Source organism: Myxocyprinus asiaticus, chromosome 23 (assembly GCF_019703515.2).
Source record: "Myxocyprinus asiaticus isolate MX2 ecotype Aquarium Trade chromosome 23, UBuf_Myxa_2, whole genome shotgun sequence".
Classification (NCBI taxonomy): Eukaryota; Metazoa; Chordata; class Actinopteri; order Cypriniformes; family Catostomidae; genus Myxocyprinus; species Myxocyprinus asiaticus.
In genome coordinates, this window is record NC_059366.1 from 42,268,019 (window position 1) to 42,292,725 (window position 24,707).

The following is a 24,707-nucleotide window of genomic DNA, read 5'->3' on the forward strand; positions in this document are numbered from 1 at the left end:
TCCGCGGCGAGCATGTTCGTACTTCGTACATCCACCCGGGATCACCCACAGAAAAGGAAGAAAATCACTAGCTGCAAGAAAAGTTTTCCAGCGGGGACAGACTCGGGCTCGATCGGACAGAAAACAACCGCAGGATCGCGCTCTCTGGATTATACAGTGTCGTCATATATTATTATTATTATTATTATTTCGCATTATGGACGCGCTGAAATCAGCTGGGCGCGCGATCATTCGCAGTCCCAGCTTGGCAAAACAATCCTGGAGCTCTGGAAAACACAAAAGTGAGTTTTACACTTGTCAATTCTACCTGAATGTACCTCGAAAGGAGCATTGAAGTTATAGTTTATGTCTGATGATCTATCTTGAAGTTCAGCGCCAAAGTAAGTTGTTTGCAACCAGGGGCGTAGATTCCGGTGGGGATTGGGGTACAAGCACCCCGTTATTTATACCATGATCAATGGAAACATGTAAATGCTTCACGCTGCCAATGTTCAAGCCAAATATACGCCACTGTTTGCAACACATGGCTTTACAAGTGTTTACATGACATTTCATAACAAATCACTCGATTCAAGAGTCAATCGGCACCATCTTTAGTGCAAGTTAAACTGAAATGTTCATGACTGTGTCGTGTATTGATTTACATAAAACGTTACAGGAATGTTTGAGGTTCAGTATAAGCCCAGCTCAATCGACATAATTTGTGACAATGTTGAGCTATGTGAACAATGTACAAAAATACATACCATTTTAAAAATATAGTCACAATACTTAAACATTTTACATGTTGATAATGATATAATCACTTACAAACCTTATCTGTATAAAAAGTAACAATTGCATTTACAGTAAGGGACTTACAATGGAAGTGAATGGGGCCAGTCCATAAACACTAAAATATACACTGTTTCAAAAGTATAGCTATTAGACATAAACATTTAACATGCTAACATGATTTTAGTAGGATATAATCGCTTACTAACCTTTTCTGTGTAAAGTTATTACCAATATAACAACTTCGTTGTCATGACGATGTTGCAATGTAAACCCAGTAATCATGGTATTGGATATAACTTTACACAGATGTGGTTAGTAAGTGATTTTATCACACTAACATCATGTTAACACGTGTTATATGCAGTATATCTATATATACACTGATCAGCCACAACATTAAAACCACCTACCTAATATTCTAGAAACTGTTGTGTGTGAAAAATCCCAGGAGATCAGCAGTTACAGAAATACTCAAACCAGCCCATCTGGCACCAACATTCATTCATGTGATTATCTAATCATCCAATCGTGTGGCAGCAGTGCAGTGCATAAAATCATGCAGATACGGGTCAGGAGCTTCACTTAATGTTCATATCAACCATCAGAATGGGGAAAAATGTGATCTCAGTGATTTGGACCGTGGCATGAATGTTGGTGCCAGATGGGCTGGTTTGAGTATTTCTGTAACTGCTGATCTCCTGGGATTTTCAAGCACAACAGTTTCTAGAATTTACTCAAGAATGGTGCCAAAAACAAAAAAACATCCAGTGAGTGGCACATCAGTGGATGGAAATGCCTTGTTGATGAGAGAGGTCAACAGAGAATGGCCAGACTGGTTCGAACTGACAAAGTCTACGGTAACTCAGATAACCACTCTGTACAACTGTGGTGAGAAAAATATCATCTCAGAATGCTATTTTGAGATGCGGGTTGGCGCTGTTTTGGTGGCACGAGGGGGACCTACACAATATTAGGCAGGTGGTTTTAATGTTGTGGCTGATAGGTATGTGTAACAAGGAAGGACAGCGAGAACTGGATTATTCAAACACAAGTAGGGAACTTTTAATTGACCACTTCTCTGGTTTACAGCTTCACAATAACACATCAGCTTCACAGTAAGGCTCTCGACCCAGTCTCTCTCTCTCTCTCGATCTGGCGCTGGCATGGTCCTTTTATGCCGCTCTCCCCAATCTCACTACAATTAGAGACAGGTGTTAGTCATAATTTGGCTCAGGTGTATGCACCCTTACCACTCTCTCTCTCTCTCTCCCGACGGACACTCGACCACACCCCTGCTGCCACATATCCCCACCTCCCGACTCAGGCCGGGGAGACAGCCAGCCAGCCCCAGCCCCAGGAACTGTCTCACCCCCTTTTTGGTCTTGGCTCTCGGGCAGGTCACAATCGCCGCTGTCTTGTCAATTTGGGGACGCACCTGCCTGAGGCCCCAGTGGAACCCCAGATACCGTACCTCCACCCGCCCAAGTTTTGAGTAAAAACGAGCAATGCCCAACCGATCGAGCAACTCATCAATACGAGGCATTGGGTAGGCATCAAATTTAGACACCACGTTGACTTCTATAATCCACACAGAACCGTAGAGACCCGTGGCTCTTAGGCACCAGAACAGCCTGGCTGGACCAGTCACTGTGGGATTCCTCTATTACTCCCATATCGAGCATTGCATCCAATTCTTCCCAGACTATTTTTTATTTTTTTATGTTCGGGCAATCAGTAGGGACGGGTACATACCACCACCACCGGCTCGGTCTCGATGTGGTGTTGGATGAGGTTCGTGCGACCCGGTAGAGGGGAAAACACATCCGTGAATTCTTGTTGTAGTTTGGCAAACTCTGTGCGTTGGCAAGTGTGAGAGGTGGTCTCCGCAAGGAAGGACACCGGGAACTGGATTCTTCAAACACAGGTAGAGAACTTTTAATTGACCACTTCTCTGGTTTACAGCTTCACAATAACACATCAGTTTCACAATAACACATCAGCTTCACAGTAAGGCTCTCGAACCAGTCTCTCTCTCTCTCTCGATCTGGTGCTGGCATGGTCCTTTTATGCCTGTCTCCCCAATCTCACTACAATTAGAGACAGGTGTTTGTCATAATTTGGCTAAGGTGTATGCACACCTACCGCTCTCTCTTTCCCGACGGACGCTTGACCACGCTGCCACAGTGTGTGTGTGTGTGTGTGTGTGTGTGTGTGTATGTATATATATATAAATATACTGTAACAGTGGCTATACTTTTAAAAACCATGTGTATTTTAGTATTTATGAGCTGGCCCCATTCACTTCTATGTGCTGAAATAGCACTGCTCTGCTTTGGTTGTAACATTGTAACAGAAATCATTATCACAAAAAAATGACATCTCTCACCACATTGCCATCACTGAACAGATGTGATCCTCTCTTCTATGGTCTTCTTGAAGTTCATGAAAGAGTCTTGCTTTTTATCAGATCTATAGGAAATAGGGCTGTCAACTAGGCAGAGAAACTAAGTTCGAATTTTTACCTTCAATATTTTCAAAATTCTAATATTAGAATTTTACAGTCAGCTGATTTTTTTAAAAACTGATGTTGTTTCCTTAGTCCACCAGAGGGCGCGTTAAATACGTAACTCATGCAGCAACGTTATATTACTGCAAATAACATTCTGTTAAAAAAAGAGCATTCCATTTTCAACTAATGTGCATAAAATAAATAAATAAAACTTATTAGCCGGTCCATATTTTCAAATGTTAATTAAAATGCACTTCAATAGACAGTTCACATGATGTTACACTTACTGATGCCACAGTAAACTACCCCCGACTCAAACTTCATAATAACAGCAAAATACCACATTGTTTTTTTTAATTGATTACAGTGTACGTAGGGTTGCAATATTCCCAGATAGCAGTGGTATTCGGCTGAACTCGGTGGTGAAGCAGCTCAGAGTATGAGCCCAGGCCAGGGGCTGTTCAAACAGGTGGAACACAACAGGCTGGAACCGAACGAGAGGATCTCGAGATAGACACACATTTCCAAGTTGAACTCCTTTCCTGACAAAGCATTTAAAAAACTCATTGCTTAATCTGAGAAACACTTATAAGAGAGCAAGACATACCTCCATCAACTGTAAGGGGCTGTTCACACCAAATGCTTTTGCAACCATCCATTTGTTTTTCTATGTAAACGCGCGCTAGACGAACGTCTTTGTTTGTTTTTATTTATTCAGTGTCTCGTGCAGGAGCGCTGTTTTTTTAGATGCTGTGTCTAATTAAAAATAAATGTAAAAAGCATATTGAGAGGGGGGCATGGGTAGCTCAGCAAGCAAAGATGCTGACTACCACCCCTGGAGTCGCGAGTTCGAATCCAAGGTGTGCCGAGTGACTGCAGCCAGGTCTCCTATGCAACCAAATTGGCCCGGTTGCTAGGGAGGGTAGAGTCACATGGGTAACCTCCTCGTGGTCACAATAATGTGGTTCATTCTTGGTGGGGCACGTGGTGAGTTGTGCGTGGATGCTGCGGAGAATAGCGTGAAGCCTCCACACGCACTATGTCTCCGCGGTAACGAGCTCAACAAGCCACGTGATAAGATGCGCTGATTGACGGTCTCAGACATGGAGGCAACTGAGATTCGTCCTCCGCCACCCGAATTGAGGCAAGTCACTATGCCACCACGAGGACTTAGAGCACACTGGGAATTAGGCATTCCAAATTGGGGAGAAAAATGCGTTTTGAGACACCTGCTTTCTGTTAAACTGTATTTGTTGCGCTGTGTTTAGCCTTTTTTAGCACAAGAATATGATCTATCTGAAGTCATCGTTAGTGGTTGGCACAAATCCAAAATTCGAATGCACAGTTTTAGCATTCGAATGTGCATTTTTGTTTCTTAAATTCGACAAATATTCGAAATTCGAATTTTAATTTGACAGCCCTAATAGGAAACATGCATTTCTTGTTTAGAGAGGATGGCAGTAGAATTAAAGCTGATCTTGGCAACCCAGTGTTGCTAGGCAATGCTTTTTTGGTGTACATAATATGACATCGACTTGCTTTATTTGAAAAAATGAGAGAGACACTGAAGGAAGGCAGTCTCTGGAGTAAGGTAGTTGTAATGCAGTCAGTTTAAAGGGATAGTTCACCAAAAAAAGAAAGAACATTTTGTCATAATTTAGTCACCTTCATTTTATTTCCAACCCATATGACTTTCTTTCTGAACACATAAGATGTTAGGCAGGATGTCTGCTACAGTTGCCATTTACTTTCATTTTAAAAAGATGCACTGCAAGTGAATGGTGACTGCAGTGGTGGCTCAGTGGTTAAGGCTCTGGGTTACTGATCAGAAGGTCGGGGGTTCAAGCCCCAGCACTGCCAAGATGCCACTGTTGGGCCCTTGAGCAAGGCCCTTGACCCTATCTGCTCCAGGGGCGCCGTATCATGGCTGACCCTGCACTCTGACCCCAGCCTAGCTGGGATATGTGAAAAAGAAGAATTTCACTGTATATGTGTGATAAATAAAGAAAATTATAATTATGATGTTTGGCTGCTGGTCTCAGCTGCTCGTGTCCCACTGGATCCAGTGTATCCTTTGATCTCAGTCGCAGTGTGTATGTCCCACAGACAGCAGTCTTCCAGTGGAGTTCAGTCCATCTGCTGCACAAAAACAAGCTTAAGTGCCAGGTGACCTTTTTGTTTGGTTTCGCTGGGGAACCCCTCCACAAACATGCTTCGCTTTTAGACTGATGTCACCATGCTGTGATGTTTGGAGTTTAGGGATGCACAATATAACTGACAAAACGGTGTAGATTTACTATGTTGGTTAGTGATAGATCGATATATGGTCATTTTGAGATTATTGGCATCAGGCTATAACTGTATCAACTTGGCCTAGCTCTCCCCTTATGTGCAAAAATAGTTAATGGATAATGCTCAATTTCTGTTCAGATATTTTAGTGAATTTTGATTATTGTGTAAAAAAAAAAACCCTTTAATTTCAACTTTTATTTTTAGAGTTAATTTGCTATATTTATGTTAAAGGAATATTCCGGGTTCAATACAAGTTAAGCTCAATGGACAGCATTTGTGGCATAATGTTGATTGCCTCAAAAAATAATTTCGACTCGTGCCTCCTTTGAAAAAAGCAAAAATCGAGGTTACAGTGAGGCACTTACAGTTGGAGTCAGTGAAGTTTACATACACTTAGGTTGAAGTCATTAAAACACAGTTAAAACTTTAACCAATCCACAGATTTAATATTAGCAAACTATAGTTTTGGCAAGTTGTTTAGGACATCTACTTTGTGCATGACACGAGTAATTTTTCCAGCAATTGTTTACAGACAAGATTGTTTCACTTTTAATTGATTATATCACAATTCCAGTGGGTCAGAAGTTTACATACACTAAGTTAACTGTGCCTTTAAGCAGCTTGGAAAATTTCAGAAAATTATGTCAAGCCTTTAGCCAATTAGCTTCTGATAGGAGGTGTACTGAATTGGAGGTGTACCTGTGAATGTGTTTTAAGGCCTCAAGCAAACTCAGTGCCTCTTTGCTTGACATCATGGGAAAATCAAAAGAAATCAGCCAAGACCTCAGAAAAAGTTTGTGGACCACCACAAGTCTGGTTCATCCTTGGGAGCAATTTCCAAACGCCTGAAGGTACCACGTTCATCTGTACAAACAATAGTATGTAAATATATACACCATGGGACCACGCAAACATCATACCGCTCAGGAAGGAGACTCTGTCTCCTAGAGATGAACTTAGTTTGATGCGAAAAGTGCAAATCAATCCCAGAACAACAGCAAAGGACCTTGTGAAGATGCTGGAGGAAACAGGTTGACAAGTATCTATATCCACAGTAAAATGAGTCCTATATCGACATTGAAGAAGGCCTGAAGAAGCCATTGCTCCAAAACCGCCATAAAAAAGCCAGACTACAGTTTGCAAGTGCACATGGTGACAAAGATTTAACTTTTTGGAGAAATTTCCACTGGTCTAATGAAACAAAAACGGAACTGTTTGGCCATAATGACCATCGTTATGTTTGGAGGAAAAAGGGTGAGGCTTGCAAGCCGAAGAACACCATCCCAACCGTGAAGCATGGGGGTGGCGGCATCATGTTGTGGGGGTGCTTTGCTGCGGGAGGGACTGGTGCACTTCACAAAATAGATGGCATAATGAGGAAGGAAAATTATGTGGATATATTGAAGCAACATCTCAAGACATCAGCCAGGAAGTTAAAGCTTGGTCACAAATGGGTCTTCCAGATGGACAGTGACCCCAAGCATACCTCCAAAGTTGTGGCAAAATGGCTTATGGACAACAAAGTCAAGGTATTGGAGTGGCCATCACAAAGCCCTGACCTTAATCCGAGAGAAAATTTGTGGGCAGAACTGAAAAAGCATGTGCGAGCAAGGAGGCCTACAAACCTGACTCAGTTATACCAGTTCTGTCTGGAAGAATGGGCCAAAATTCCTGCAACATATTGTGAGAAGCTTGTGGAAGGCTACCCAAAGACGTTTGACCCAAGTTAAACTATTAAAATGCAATGCTACCAAATACTAACAAAGTGTAAACTTCTGGCCCACTGGGAATGTGATGAAAGAAATAAAAGCTGAAATAAAATAATTATCTCTACTATTATTCTGACATTTCACATTCTTAAAATAAAGTAGTGATCCTAACTGACCTAAGACAGGAAATGTTTTCTATGATTAAATGTCAGGAACTGTGGAAAAACTGAGTTTAAATGTATTTGGCTAAAGTGAATGTGAACTTCTGACTTCAACTTATACTGTATATATATATATATATATATATATATATATATATATATACAGTATATGTTTGCCTGCAAAGGGACTGTTTTGAAAGTAAAACCAGAATACAAAAACTGACTACTTCCTGAGACCTGGTATCCATGGTGACATTGAACATGGTGGGCAGGGACAGTGTCACACTCTGTTACTAATGGTCAAAGTCCATATCCAACCACCATGCAGAGAACTTAAACATTTATCTAAATACTTAATTTTACCTAACCTGCTTTTTATTACATGCAATACATTTACACAGTTAAGCTGTGAGAGCAGCAGACAGTAGCTGCTATTTTTGGGCATGTCATAACAGGAAATGTGCTACTCCGCAGCAGACTTGCGGAGTGTGATGTCGAAAAGTCATGCTCGCTGTTATACTTAATGCATCCAATCATGGTGCATTTTCAGATAGTCAAGGTGGTGGACTAAAGTTCAGCTCTGAATCCTGAGATTGTGTACCCACTTTTGGCACTCAGATCTTTTAGGTTTCTAATCATAAGCTCTAGAATCTATGTTTAATAAAAGAGATAGTTACGAAATTATTTTTGGGTAAGCCATGTTCGAAGACGTTGTAAAATGTCAGTAAACGCACCTGTGACTGTACATTCTAAATGAAGCTGCTACATTGTTTTGCAACTGTAAAGAGCATTATAAAGAATTGGCTCATAAGAGTCAGTCGGTCACAAATCTGACAACATTGGTCGTGCTGTGTGTGTGCTTTTGTGTGCAGCAAAGACTTGGTGAGGTTTTAATAATGGTTTGGGTTACAAAATTATTGGGTGGAATCTAAAACTCTGTGGTCCTGAAATACTAAAATTGCATTCCTTGATCTTGAAACCCTATCTGATAATATTGTAATCTTTTTTTGTAGAATATTTGTGTGGGACGTTACCATGTTAACAGGCTGCTCCTGTACCTCAGCAACTCCTAAATACTTGAACACTGGAGATAGGTCTTGTAATGCATACTCTGATTGAAAATATTGGGTCTGTAATTCCCATCTTCCAGCGTGAAGGGTGTGGCGCTCCCGGTGGAATGTGCAACAGGGAAATGTGTTCAAAGTCATGCAGAAGATCTGAGAGAGGCTGCCAGTGTGCAATGGAAATTGCTTCCATCAGAACACTCTTTTACAAGGCAGATTTACCATCTCACAGACATCTGTAATATCACAGCACACAAACATACACTCGCTTCACTTTCTGCGTTGTGTGTGTGTATCTGGAGATTGAAGCAGATCAGGGTCAGTAAGAGATTAAGAAAGTGTTTTGTAAGGAAGAAGGTCTGTGTTTGATGCAGTGTTTAAACATGGCTAGACATTTAAACTTCACATGGATGTTTTGATGTTATGAGACACTCTTGGGCATTATATTCGCCATGATTTTGCATTGAATGTTGCAAAGATTTTGATATGGTTTTATTTGGCCTTCAATACTTTACATGTGAGTTTTGACGTTATGTTTTTTCCTCGTTAAAAAAATGTTACTCCTAAATAGGGTTGCAAAGGGGTGGAAAATGTCTGGTAAATTTCCAGAAACTTTCCATGGGATGTTAAGCTGGGGAATTTTGGAAATATTAGAAAAAACTTTGGGCACTTGGCTATATGCTGCTGCATCTTTGTGGCGTTCTTAACATAGGTCTTTGCACAGGATTTGCAAATGTACACAGCCTTTCTTTCTACATTGGCTGAGGTGAAATGTATCCACACGTCAGATGGCGCACATGGCATTGTTCTGTAGAATAAGATTAGAAAAAAACTTGTAAAAAACACTAATGCAATGCCATGCACAGATATATAAATAGTTAGCTAAACAATTGGAATATTCTGGAATGGTAAAAATATTTTACAATTGATGCTGGACAAATGAATAGAAATAGGCTAGATGAATAGATGAACACTCCTCAATCAGCATGCTAAATCAAACTATAGCCTACGTTCTTGTATGATGACAGAAAACTGGCTAGCAGAAGGCAGAAGAAACAGCATCACAGTTGAGCTAGTTAGCGCCATGATAGCTAGCCTCTTAAATTGTCAATGAAATGGTGTTAGCTACCTTATATTTAGCATATCTGATTTACTGGCTAGCTAGCTACTGTATAAACACATTTTGATTTAGTATTTGCTAGTTAAACTTTAATACCATCGATCAAATATATTTACCCTAGTAATATCATCAAAACTTTCTTGACTGGATGTAGGCCTTAATAGTCCTGCTGTAGTAAGTAGCCTGCAGTAAGTAGTGTGCTGTGTGCATGTGATTGAGGAATGCGCAGCGTAGAAATTCAGCTGACTTTGCATTAAATCTGGTTGTTTTAACCAAGATTATGCTGCAAGATGTTTTTTTTTTCCAACTACATTTAAGTTCCCTGTTATAGGCTAACTTGCAATTTTGCAAATTTCCAGTTTATTCCCATTAATTCCCGTTAATTCCCATGGAAAGTTTCCAACGTGGAAAATTCCCGGAATTTTGCAACCCTACTCCTAAAGAAATCAGTTGTAATGTTGACACATGTATAAAATCATGAGAACTCATATGAGATGAAAAACTTCATATCAGACAGTAACCTAATAAAAGCCATTTTATTCTACATGTAGAGGTCCTATCAGGGGGGCTGCCATGTTAGGATCACATGACCAACCAAATAATATTCGCTTTATCTCGGTAACATCCTGTTATTGGACGTTTTCACTTATGGATTAAATCAATCGCATCTGACTGTGAATAGTGCATTTCTGCGATGGCATCGGTAACTAAAAATGATTGTATTTGAGTGATGTTGCATCCACATCAGTAGGTGTCAGTGTAAGTCCAAGACAACATAAATAAAAAAAACTGAGCGCACCTTTAAGACAGAAATGTTTTAATAGTGTCTCTTATTTAAACTTTTGTAGCAAACGTGCCATCAGTGCTGGACGGATTACTTGTGAATTGTAATCAAGTACTGATTACAAATTACATGACAAAAAATGCAATCAGTAATGTAATCTTGTAGATTACATTGGGGGGGTAAATCTAATCCGATTACTTTTGGATTACTTTCAACCTATTTTCAATTCTATTTTATGTCACATGCATTTAAGTAGGATAATCATTTTAACAAAAAAGTTCAAAGAGGAAGAAAATGTATTCCATTCTTTATTACTAACGAAAAGAGCCAAACGAAAAGAGCTCCTTATGACATTTTTTAAAAGTGCATTAAACCTTACATAAATTAAATAAACATTAAATTTAGCAATGACACTGCAGTCATTAATCTTACAGTTCGTACAAAATCTAGTTGTTTAAACAATGGCCCTTAACACTTACTTAGTTTACTAATTTTAAACCATGACTTGCAATAGAGCTGTGTTCAAAATATCGATTCGGCGATATATCGTCATGTGCTCCTTGCCGATGCGTGTATCGATTCAGCTGTGCCCATATCGATACTGCAGCAAACTGCAAGTTTGAGTGCAGCCTATCACGCGATGAAATGGCTTTCGATCACCTGAGCAGTAGTAGACCACCGCATTTAAATTAGGTGAGACTCTTGCTACCACAGCCAAAACTTGAACCTGAAATATATGTGCACTTTGGCTTTTTCCCTGTACCCGGCAGTTGGGAGGAAGACAACACTTGCGCAATATCCAAATACTTCAAAATGAAAGTACTGCGTAGCGCGTAACATGACGAACCTCTACAGCACATAAAGTGACCGTATGCGCTTCTTTTACTCTCAAACAGGGTATGAAATTAACCAGAAGACGGGTACTTTTTATAAGGTAATTAAGCTCATCTTCTCGCCGACCTGTACATTTCGGACCTGTTTGCACCTGTATTTAGTGCTGTCCACTGATCGGATCTCCCGTGATGGATGTTAATACCATGTCTGAACAAGGTAATAGATGCCGTTTTTTAGACACAAAGACACGCATTTGAAGGAAAACAGTTGATTTTATTTTGATGAAAAGATGAAAGGAAAGTGCCCGGTGCTCGCTTCTGATTCGCTTTTTGTAGAGGCACGCTCCCGCTTGAGCGCATCGCAAGCGCTCATCACAACGCGCAAAAGAATCGTTTTCTTTATGTCAGTGGCCTGCAAACAGTTGATTTTAGAGAGTTGTGAATAGCCTATACTATATACTGTACAGTAAATGAATGGGTGTAGAAAAAGATATGCAGTGGAGACATCATGGATATCAAATGTGAGGGTGAGTTAGACAAACTATATGAAGAAATACAAATTTCAGGTTAATGTCTTTTTACTTGATCTTGCATAACATATTTCGCACTGCCATCTGTGACTCTTTCTGTGTATTTATGAATGTGGTCTACAAAAAAGGTAATAAAATGAGTTCTGTTAAAGTTACTAATTACAATTTCCTGTAATGATTATTATATAACTCTTCATTTGAATACAAAAACAGTGTGTAGTTGTGTTTGACTTATGTTAAGTTGTTTAATCCTAGAGGCCTTGACTTACCTGTTGCACACTTTAAAATCAGATTTGATTTTAAACCAGAATATTTTAATCTATAGTAAGTGAAGGGTAACACAAAACACTTTGAAAGGAGAAAGAGTCAATGAAAGTGATTTAATTTTCTGTAACAATTATTTATTTTGCTTTTCTAACCTTTTATGGACCTTTTGTGTTTTGGTTGGCGCAAAATGAAAGTTTACTATAAACAGATGGTTTAACACAGAAGTACGCTCAGGAGAAATTCAGTTCAAAAACAACATGTATCGTGACTTTGTTGGTGATACACAGCTCTAATTTGCACTGCACATAAATAACTAATATTGGCATTATATTCATGATGTTAGCCAGAGGGGAACTGGCCCCCACAGTGAGCCTGGTTTCTCCCAAGGTTATTTTTCTCCATTAACCAACATCTTATGGAGTTTTGTGTTCCTTGCCACAGTCGCCTTCGGCTTGCTCACTGGGGTTCTAAATACAATTATTATTTACTTATTTATTTTAAGACACAATTTACAATCACATATTTATCAAACTGCACGATGATGACTCTAAGACTTTATAGATATTACAGCTTCATTTTCTGTTAAAGCATGAGTTTCTGTAAAGCTGCTTTGAAAAGATGTGTTGTGAAAAGCGCTATACAAATAAAAATGACTTGAATTGACTTGACAGTGCATGGCCAAAGTTTATAATTCAAACACTGAGACATCAAGTTAATTTTTAGTGCATAAACAATAGCAAAATTACGAACACTGATGACCATAAAATCAACATCAACAACATTGCTAGGTCAAAGCTTTCATCTAAAAAACCACTGAAACACATTTAACCCTTACTGTTTACTGATAGTCCATCTGCTATTCCAAAGCTGAGGTGCAAGATATCTGTTCAACAGCAAGAATATTCTAAAAGAGCAGAATATTTTAAAACGGCAGAGTCACACAAGGATCAGTTGTGTCGGGTTTTATGTCAAGTTTCATCCAGTGGACTCCGCTTCATCAGCAGCGCGATGGGCTTTGTTCCATATTGCTGCACATTTAGCAGTTGAACTATTGTGTACCCTGCGGGCAGGACCCTTAGAGATGGCATCCACTAGATCCTTTGAAGCAATTAAGTTCAATGTGTGAGCTACACACAATTGGTGTAATTTCATTCTTTTTTTTCCCCCTCCCCTTTTCTCCCCAATTTGGAATGCCCAATTCCCCAATGTGCACTAAGTCCTCGTGGTGGTGTAGTGAATGAATCTCAGTTGCCTCCGCGTCTGAGACCGTCAATTCGCGCATCTTATCACGTGGCTTGTTGAGCGCGTTACCATGGAGACATAGCACGTGTGGAGGCTTCACGCTATTCTCCGCGGCATCCACGCACAACTCATCACCGAGAGCGAAAACCACATTATAGTGACCACTAGGAGGTTACCCCATGTGACTCTACCCTCCCTAGCAACTGGGCCAATTTGGTTGCTTAGGAGACCTGGCTGGAGTCTCAGCATGCCCTGGATTCGAACTCGCGACTCCATGGGTTGTAGTCAGCGTCTTTACTCTCTGAGCTACCCAGGCCCCTGGTGTAATTTCATTCTTAAAAATTAAATTATCTCTATAGAACCAGTGGTTAGACCTCCCCATCTTCACCTGGCTGAAAAATGTAAAAGATTGAAAAAAGAGAATGGGTAGGATGATCAATAAATTATTAACAATTTACTGCTGTTGCCTTGTTAATATGTAATCATGTAATATATAAAAAGTAACTGTATTCCAATTACAAGTATTTTAAAATGTAATCCAATTACAAGTTCTTGATTTTTGTAATCTGATTACATAATCCAGATAACATGTAATCCGTTATTACCCAGCACCGCGTGCCATTAAGGTTGGTAAATTTGATTCATTTTCGTGAATAAGTGAAAGTTGTCTTTTTCAATGAATCAATTCTAAACTGATTCAACGATTGTTCACAAAGTCTTTGCACTGCATTTTTCATATATCAAATTGTTTTAGCATAATGAAAGAGAGATGATTAACTGTAGCTAATTCTTCCTTGTGTTTTTTTAATGAAACCCCTTTAAGCCATTTCAGACCAAATAGGCCTATATAAATTGTGAAATATATCAAATATTGTAAAAGTCTGCGAAATATTGAGATACAGATGTTTCCGCTATATCACCCAGCCCTGTGTGTGAGTAATGCTTCGTCAGTGCTGTGTCTTGGGAGTCATGAGTGTATTTGGTAATAAAATGAAGACACAGCAGGGCTTTCACAATCCTGTGAGAGCTTGTTAATTGTGTCCTTTTGCAACCTGTGTGTGTGTGTGTGTAACCTCGGGCTGAAAACAGCAGCTTCAAGCTCTTCAAATCTTTTTAAAGCTTGATTTTATTTATGGGACCTAACAACACACACACACACACACACACACACACACACACACAGCTCTCTGCAGATTCTCTTGGCTTGATCATCATCTATAGTGACGAAATGATAACATTTACCAAGGTCTCAGACCTTAATTAGCTTGTTAGGGCTATGGCTTGTTCACAGTCATCATTTGGAAAGGCCAGGTGATGCAAATTTCAAAGCTTTATACATACTCTGACTACTCAAATCTTGTCCCAACAATCAGCAGCCATGGGCTCCTCTAAGCAGCGGCCTAGCGCTCTGAAAATTAAAATAATTGATGCCCACAAAGCAGGAGAAGGCTATAAGAAGATAGCGAAGCGTTTTCAGGTCGCCGTTTCCTCAGTTCATAATGTAATTAAGAAATGGCAGTTAACAGGAATGGTGGAGTTCAAGTTGAGGTCCGGAAGACCAAGAAAACGTTCAGAGAGAACTCCTTGTAGGATTGCTAGAAAGGCAAATCAAAACCCCTGTTTGACTGCAAAAGACCTTAAGGAAGATTTAGCAGACTCTGGAGTAGTGGTGCACTGTTCTACTGTGCAGCGACACCTGCACAAATATGACCTTCATGGAAGAGTCATGAGAAGAAAACCTTTCCTGCATCCTCACCACAAATTTAGCGGCAGAAGTTTGCAAATGAACATCTAAACAAGACTGATGCATTTTAGAAACAAGTCCTGTGGACTGATGAAGTTAAAATATCACTTTTTGGCTGCAATGAGCAAAGGTACGTTTGTAGAAAAAAGGGTGCAGAATTTCATGAAAAGAACACCTCTCCAACCGTTAAGCACGGGGGTGGATCGATCATGCTTTGGGCTTGTGTTGATGCCAGTTTCACAGGGGAACATTTCACTGGTAGAGGAAAGAATGGATTAAATTAAATACCAGCACATTCTGGAAGCAAACATCACACCATCTGTAAAAAAGCTGAAGATGAAAAGAGGATTGCTTCTGCAACAGGATAATGATCCTAAACACGCCTCAAAGTCCACAATGGACTATCTCAAGAGGTGCAAGCTGAAGGTTTTGCCATGGCCCTCACAGTCCCCCGACCTAAACATCAGCGAAAATCTGTGGATAGACCTCAAAAGAGCAGCGCATGCAAGACGGCCCAAGAATCTCACAGAACTAGAAGCCTTTTGCAAGGAAGAATGGGCGAAAATACCCCAAACAAAAATTGAAAGACACAGGGTGCCCAAACTTTTGCTTTGGGCCCTTTTCCTTTTTTGTTATTTTGAAACTATAAAAGATGAATATAAAAAAGTAAAATTGCTTAAAATATTAAAGAAATGTGTCATCTTTAAGCCTTTTGGGAATCAGGCCATCTTTTGCTCGCTTAGCTATTTACAGCAACAGAAATTTTGATCAGGGGTGCCCAAACTTTTGCATGCCACTGTATCATATTATATGTCGAGCTAAATGTTGATTATATCAGTTTAAGCCACAATATTTAAAAATAATGACAATATGATGTTTTATATCAAATATTAAATACGCAATTATTCAAGTAAACTGCATATGCAAAGAGAAAACATCAGTTAATTATTTTTACAGAATCATAATTGTCTTTTACTAGTAATTGATGAATGACATGTCGCTCAAAGACATAAACGCCCAAGCGTGTGTGTGCTGCGTGTGCGTGACTCCATTTATCAGACTGTGCCAGGGTAAGATCTCTCATCTCCCCTTCTCCTCTGTCATCCCTTGTTTTATCTCCTGACTGAACAATGCCTCCTATTTTCCTATTCTGATCTTTCTCCAACCTCAGATGGCATGATGTGTCCACACATGTAGCCAAGCAGTCTCTGTCTGTGTGTGTCTCTCAGTAGAGCAGAACAGTAGGGTTCTGTGTGTAAAAAGCCCATTCATTTTTACATAGAGATTTTTATAACTAATGAAATTATGTAAACCTTTCAAAACAGATTAACTTCATTATTTTATAAAAAAAAAAAAAAAATGTAATTGTTAAATAGCAGATTGTCCGGTAAAGAACTACACTTCACAAGCTGTGATCTACGATTCTGGTGGGTTTGGATGAAGCTGTTTGGTTCTTTTGTTAGGGACAGAATAGAAGTTGTTTCTCAGAACTGAACAGAAGCGTTGTGTTCGACATGGTGTGTTGGTGAGAGTGTGTGTGCAGTGTTTCATTACTTGAGTTGAACAGAGTGATTTTGTGTATTGTTTTTCGGTGTAAACTGCCCTGAGCGCTGTGTGTGTCGATGTGTTGTGAGAGGGATATTTCATCAGGTGAGTTCATAGACAATAACTCTGTTCACTACCAGATGCTCTAAAATCTGTCTCATTTTGTCTCAAGATTCGGTGTTTCTTTACAGTCACAAAATGTCATTTTAGGAGCTCTTGTAGGGTTTAGGAACATTGAAAATGCTGTACAGTACTAATATGGGTTATACAATTGATGATGCTGATTAGGGATGCACCGATACCACTTTTTTCTCTTCCGATATCTGAAATCTCAGTATCGGCCGATCCTGATCCGATACCAGTGTTTTTTTTTTTTTTGTTTTTTTTTTGCATAATCAGTTTAGAATATTTTTACATTATTGTGTGGAACTAATTGGGGGTATTCTGTAATACAATTGTGCTAAAAGTTTGCATACCCTGGCAGAAATTTTAAAATATTGGCATTGATTTTGAAAATATGACTGATCATGCAAACAAACTGTCTTTTATTTAAGGATAGTGATCATATGAAGCCATTTATTATCACATAGTTGTTTGGCTCCTTTTTAAATCATAATGATAACACAAATCACCCAAATGGCCCTGATCAAAAGTTTACATGCCCTTGAATGTTTGGCCTTGTTACAGACACACAAGGTGACACACACAGGTTTAAATGGCAATTAAAGGTTAATTTCCCACACCTGTGGCTTTTTAAATTGCAATTATTGTCTGTGTATAAATAGTCAATGAGTTTGTTAGCTCTCATGTGGATGCAATGAGCAGGCTAGATACTGAGCCATGAGGAGCAGAAAAGAACTGTCAAAAGACCTGCGTAACAAGGTAATGGAACTTTATAAAGAAAAGGATATAAAAAGATATCCAAAGCCTTGAAAATGCCAGTCAGTACTGTTCAATCACTAATTAAGAAGTGGAAAATTCGGGGATCTCTTGATACCAAGCCAAGGTCAGGTAGACCAAGAAAGATTTCAGCCACAACTGCCAGAAGAATTGTTCGGGATACAAAGAAAAACCCACAGGTAACCTCAGGAGAAATACAGGCTGCTCTGGAAAAAGACGGTGTGGTTGTTTCAAGGAGCACAATACGAAGATACTTGAACAAAAATGAGCTGCATGGTCGAGTTGCCAGAAAGAAGCCTTTACTATGCCAATGCCACAAAAAAGCCCGGTTACAATATGCCCGACAACACCTTGACATGCCTCACAGCTTCTGGCACACTGTAATTTGGAGTGATGAGACCAAAATAGAGCTTTATGGTCACAACCATAAGCGCTATGTTTGGAGAGGGGTCAACAAGACCTATAGTGAAAAGAATACCATCCCCACTGTGAAGCATGGTGGTGGCTCACTGATGTTTTGGGGGTGTGTGAGCTCTAAAGGCACAGGGAATCTTGTGAAAACTGATGGTAAGATGAATGCAGCATGTTATCAGAAAATACTGGCAGACAATTTGCATTCTTCTGCACGAAAGCTGCGCATGGGACGCTCTTGGACTTTCCAGCACAAATACAGCAAAATTAACAGTAATTCCAGTCTAAGTGTTCAGTAGACAATAAGGCATTATTTAAAAAAAAATTTTTTAATGTAAGATAGGCATGTTCACAATAGCTTAATTTGCTTCTTATTAAAATTCTGGTAAAATGCTCCTCTGGTGCTGTTCTAAATGCATATTATAAGTGAACCGAACTATTGAGCATCTACCTCTGAGATGTTGTTCGTGAGTAGCACTCAAATATTGCGCACCGCGTGAAGGTGTGTGTCAATAGAGCAGCGGCATTCACTAACGCGCTGGTGCTGCGTGTGCATTTTAAATATTTACTTCTTAAACGCAGCCTTTTGTGATTCACAGATCTATCGTACATCTTCAAGTGGCTTTGAATAAAATGCACATGTCATATGAACTACTTTAATGATGTTTTTATGGTTCTTTTATGTCATTTTTGGAGCTTGACAGTAACGAACATGACTAACACACAGTATCGGATTTGGATCAGGCTCGTCAGACCGATACCCAATCTGTCTAAAAACGTTAGTATCGGAGCCGATACCGATCCAGGTATCGGATCGGTGCCATCCCTAATGCTGATATATCTATACAGCAGGGTTGCCGATGCATCATGAATAATTTTATTATTTGGTCTGCGTCCATTAAAGGGACAGTTCACCCAAAAACAAAAATTCTGTCATCATTTACTCACCCTCGTGTTGTTCCAAAGCTTCTTGATGCTCTTACTTCTGTAGAATACAAAAGAGCTGTAAGGCAAAATATTAGCCCGAGTCACCATTCACTTTCATTGCATCTTTTTCCATATAATGAATGTGAATGGTGACTGAGGCTACCATCCTGCCTAACGTCATCTTTTTATGTTCATCAAAGAAAGAAATACGGGTTTGGAACATCATGAGGGTGAGTAAATGTTGACAGAATTTTCTTTTGTGAGTGAACTATGCCTTGAAGTTACAAATAAAAACTGAAGAATCAAATGAGATGAAGTCGTCTGTCATTTATAAAGTACTCAATTCACCAGATTGCATGGTCATTTATACATTGTTTTGTTGAATTTCCAGCAAAAATAAACTATAAATACATAATATATATTTAGAAATTATATATCTAAAATGTTATAAATATGTAATATATATTAATATAATAAGAATATATATTTATTTATAAAATAACAATTTACAGGTAAATAATGAAATAAAAGGACAAAATGTTATAAAATTACTTGAACTCTCAAACTGAGATTTATAAGATTGTTTTTTTTTTTTTTTTTTGCAAAAGATTTTGTATGATGCACTCAAAAATATTTAATTTTAAGATTTACGCATTTCAATTTCATAAAGTTTCATCAAGTTGAATTGTTATTTTGTTCAAGATTAATCAATTAAATTTGATGGAATTTTGTTATGAAATTAAAATGCATAAATCTTTATATATATATATATATATATATATATATATATATATATATATATATAAAATAAAAAAATAAAAATATATATATAAAATAAAAATATATATATAAAAATCAGTGTATGATAAAAAAAGAAATGAGTCCTTTTACAGTATATGTCCCGCCTAAGTTCCTGCTTCAATAGGAGATGCATCAAAATGGGAAGGAAAATTGAACATCGCACTCGTGAAGCCATTTGATGCAGTTTTTCTTGTGTGGAGTGTCTCACTGTCTATTTTCAGCTTTCATTGTGAATACAGCAGATCTGAGCTCAGTGTTTGGGAAAAGCTGACCTCATACACTGTGAGAGCTGTAATCAGAGCAAACCCACAAGCAGACAGTCAGGATGATGATTCAGCAGCTCTGTATGTGTCCGTGATTGACACTCTCTAGGGAACATGATCACGGGTCAGTGTTCATTTAACATGCTTACGGGAAACTTGTTTATGTAAATTAACCTTGAATGGTGTGACTCCTCTCTGCATTGGAAATGACAAGTTCTTCCTCAGAAGCTTTCATTGTAGTAGCCTGGAACCTTAAAAATGTGACTTTCCCTGAAACCCCCCCCCCAAAAAAACCTATGCAAACAGATTTGAACTGGCTATTTCAACCAGGTCTTGAGCGCAATATGCATCATGATCATACAGTCTGTTAACGGTCCGTGGCTGCCCGATTTGAGGCTCAGATAACCCGACTAACAACAAACCTCTCATTTAGAGATTTTGCCTGCCCAATCCCAGCAGATCAGGTAAACCGGGCATACGTTTTGGAGAGAGATACTGAGCTCAAATAGTGCAGCAGGACAGAACAGCTGCAGGTTTTCTCCAGGGTCTCTGTGACTGACAGATATGAGAAAAGACAATGATTACTGTGTGATTTGCTCATACTTTCTGCTAGTTTCATCAGCGAGTTGGTGCTGAATGCAGATTCACTGACATACTGAAGATTGGCTTCATCCTGTAAGATGCAGAACCCTTCAAAAAGCGGCTAGAGCACATAATACATAATTTTAAATGGTATTTTAATATTGTGTTTTAATACTGTAATAACGTGCTCTCTGCTTTTCATATGGTGGGGATTGTGAGAATATATGTACATTATTATCACCCTTTTGTATTTCTAGATCCGTATGATTTTCTTCCTTGCAACTAGGGCTGGGAATTCATACATATTTCCCAATTCGATTCTGATTCACAAGCTTTCAGCTCGTATAGACGAAATTACAGGAATATGCAGAAAAATATGCAGAAATTCTTTCTTAGCTAATGCTGTTTATTATACAGGCAATTTTCTAACTAGGTACATTACGAAATTATTAATTTTTTAATTTACATTTTATTCGTTTTTGATCATTTTGGTCACATTTTAGCTTTTTAAAAATGAACAAATCCATCAGGGTTCCCACGCGTCCTGGAAATCCTGGAAATTTGCAAAGCAGTTTTCCAGTCATGGAAAAGCCATGGAAAAAGAGAAAAATGCCCAAATGCCCTGTAAATTATTATTTGTCCTGGAAAATATTTTAGTATAATAAAACGGTTTGATTGTGTCGCTGACGAGGTTTTTGTACAAGTATTGATATACTCTGACCGATTTTCCGTTCCAACACTGCTGCTGTGTTCATTTGTAAAAAACAACAACATTTGAATTGTCTAAAGTTTGAGTAAACTTTAGACAACGACGACATTCAGGCCGCAGATTTCTTTTGAAAATGAATTCACACCCTGAGGTGGTAGAGTGGCGATATGGCCTTCACACCTCAGTATGTAAATACATTTTCAATAATTCAACGATCGGAGTCTTCTTATACCGCCGTTACCACATGTAGCGCCTTACGATTTCTGCGATGCAGAAAACACGGATGCAATAACTGAATCCAGATATAAAAATGGCATTAGCTATAAAATGCTGAATGTCACAGAATTTGACATATTTGGGACGAAAATTAATGTTTGAATGCACAATTAATCAATATAATCTCGATATGTCCAAATGTGATTATTAAACCGCAAAAGGCTATGATTTAATAAAAACATTTTTTTTTTACATGTGCTTCAAAATGAATGTGTGAAGCCTGCCACTCTTACGCTGAAAACACCTAATCATGAGCATTATGCGTGCTCTGGGTGTGTGTATGTGTAGTAGATGACACTGAGCAGAGTGCTCTGAAGCGTGCAGCACATACAGACTATATATTTTTTTAATGGGGTTTAATAATCACGCTGGGACAAGTAGCAAACTGCTTATCCGGAGGAAAGAAACTACAGTCAAAAACACGCAGAAATGCCAAAATAAAAGCTCAATTTAAATGGACACATGAATTGGGAAAAAGATCAATTAAGTAATAATGTATTGGTAACACTTTACAATAAGGTTCCATTCGTTAACATTGGTAAACCACATTAGTTCACATGAACTAACAATGCTTTTACAGCATTTATTAATCTTAGTTAATGTTAATTTCAGCTTATACTAATAAATTTTTTTAATCAAAAGCTGTACTTGTTAACATTAGTTAATGCATTATGAACAATTGTATTTTTATTAACTAACATTAACAAAGATTAATAAATGCTGTAAAAAAATATATAGGTCATTGTTTGTTAATGTTAACGAATGGGACCTTATTGAAAAGTGTTACCAATGTATTAAAGCAAAATCTCACATCTGTGATGTTCTGTTGTGCAGCACTTAATTTGAAACTAAAATAGCTCCAGTGTTGTTTCGGTTTTGGCTGTGAGGATTTTGTAGAAAAACACTTCATTTGATAAAAATAATGCAGTGTTATGTTGAAAAATGTCATTAAAATAATGACATTTTCGGCTGATTAAAGTTTTAACTAATTATTTTAATTAGACACCATTTCTTTTATGAAATCTAATTAAACTGTTGAATACAGAATTTTGAAAAAACAAAAAACAAACAAACAAATAACCACAATTTTAATGACCTCTCGTGTGTTTTTGCTTAAGTATTATAACCGTGTGACACACAAAATGTCCTGGAAATGTCCTGGAAAATTGTGCCTTGAAAAGAGTGGGAACGCTGTCCATGTATTCCATTTATAAATGATATTATGTTGCACATATTATATTTTTCTACATGTAAATAGTACACATTATGCATGTAAACTATAAACAAGTATTTACATTGATTTGTTGAACACGTGCTTAAAAAATGGTACTGTTTCTTTAAGAAAACCAGCTGTTCTGTAAAGAGCGTCTTTAAATGAGCGCATAATGAGAGAGGACTCCAATGGCTTCTTTACCTCATCCATGCTATGCGTGAGAATCGAATGCTTCTTGTTTTGTTGTTTTTGATCAAAAACTAACTGTAAAGAACATAAAGGGTATTAAATAAACATTATTTAGTGACAAATGGGTTGCCTTGATCTCGTGTTTGGACACAACTTTTACTCTCATCATGCAGTTAAAGAATCTCGCTGCTGAGTACTTCACCACGATAGTACTCAATTACTGGTGAGTGAAATCTGAACATTTACCAGCCAGTGGCTAACCAGAGACATTTTTAGTCACGTAGCGCGAAATTTGATTGCAAATGCAAGTTATTTCCTCTCATTGTAGTAGAGGGTTGCGCATAGAGTAAATGATCGATTTGGGGATTTAAGAATCGATAACGAGAGAATTCAAATGAAGATCGTGATGCATCAGAAAATCGGTCTTTTTACCCAATCCTACTTGCAACACAAATGAAAGTGTATTGCTTAACGCCCAGAGTAATATTTTCCATAATGAGGACCAGGCTGCTACAAAAATGACCAAAAAACACCATGAAATTTTGACTCCTGTGATATTTGATGCTACTGTACATATTTGAATTAAATTAGACTTGAGAGCTTTGGGAGCGGGGATGATTTTCAGTGAAACACTGAAAATTTTGTGTCTTTTTGTCACACAAAGCTCATAGTCATATGGATTCAGAAGATCATGTGCCATATGGTCTGGTTGCTAGGTGGTGTTAGGGCATTGCTTAGGTGGTTGCAAGATATACTTGTAGATTTAATGACAATCTAGGCTATTTTGTTGTAGGATATAAAGAAGGCAGAAATTAATAATTTTTATTTGTCTCTCAACACTCAACGTCACTGTCAGTATTTTAGGGTTTAATATGAGCTGCTGGTTTCAGGATGGGAGTGTAGCTCTTCTGTTGATGCTATCTAACACTGACCCACATTTACACCAGTATTTACATCCTACACATCTGCCTTTATGATCTTTTGCTGTTTGAGAGTGTTGGGGAAGATGCTTTTAAAACTGTATCTTGCCAAGCTGCAGTGCAAACTGCATAATTTAAGTAGTTAAGCTACAGTCAAGCTACGTTTTTGAGTTACTAAAAGTAGTTACTAACAGAAATGGCTAGCAACACAATATACTTTATTTATAAAATACGAGCATGTCTCTAGCGCAACAACAACTAGAATTTTACATTTTCTGAAGAAAATGAGTGAATGGTGCTGGCTCGTGCAAAACGTGGTTGCTAGGGCATTGCTATGCAGTTGCTAAGGTGTTTTGAGTGGTTCTTGCAGTATTGTTATGCAGTTGCTAGGGTGTTGTGGGTGGTTGCTAGGTGGTTTCTTACTGCCCCATGTCAGAAAAGCCCACCCCAAAGTCTCTGACATTCTGATACCCATATATGTTGGGCTCCTTTTCAATGTCCAACCAGGCAAATGTAGTGTTTCAGTAAATGACCACAGGGAAGAATGATATTTAATCATTTTTATTTATATGCACTAATATAATGATACATAGTAATAAATAGCAGTATTTACCTAATTTTTATTTTATTTTTTTACTTAAAATATTTTAATTAGGGTTGATAATTAAATCGATTAAAATTTTTAATAGAATTAAACTATATGCTGATTAATTAATCTTATTAATCGCATATAATTGCATATATAAATATTTGCTGAGAAAGCCCCTCAAATAACAATAATTCAAAATGTAATGATTCAATAATTATAAATATACATATATATATTTAAATATACCTATGTATATGTAATATATATTATAAAAATAATGATTCAGATTAAAATGCAGATGGGGAAAGCTTTGATAAGGCAATACAAAAAGTGTCTTAAGAAGGAAATAC

The 24,707-nt window shown here is 38.1% G+C and overlaps 1 protein-coding gene across 1 annotated transcript in view; it reads left to right on the forward strand.

The window, feature by feature from the left end:
* Positions 1–24,707, forward strand: part of LOC127413550 (low density lipoprotein receptor adapter protein 1-B-like) — a 62,600-nt gene continuing 37,893 nt past the window's right edge. Inside the window, exon 1 of the mRNA XM_051650790.1 lies at positions 1–281. Within this exon, the coding sequence (XP_051506750.1) occupies positions 197–281 (85 nt within the window). The 5' untranslated portion in view covers positions 1–196. The remainder of the gene's footprint in view (positions 282–24,707) is intronic.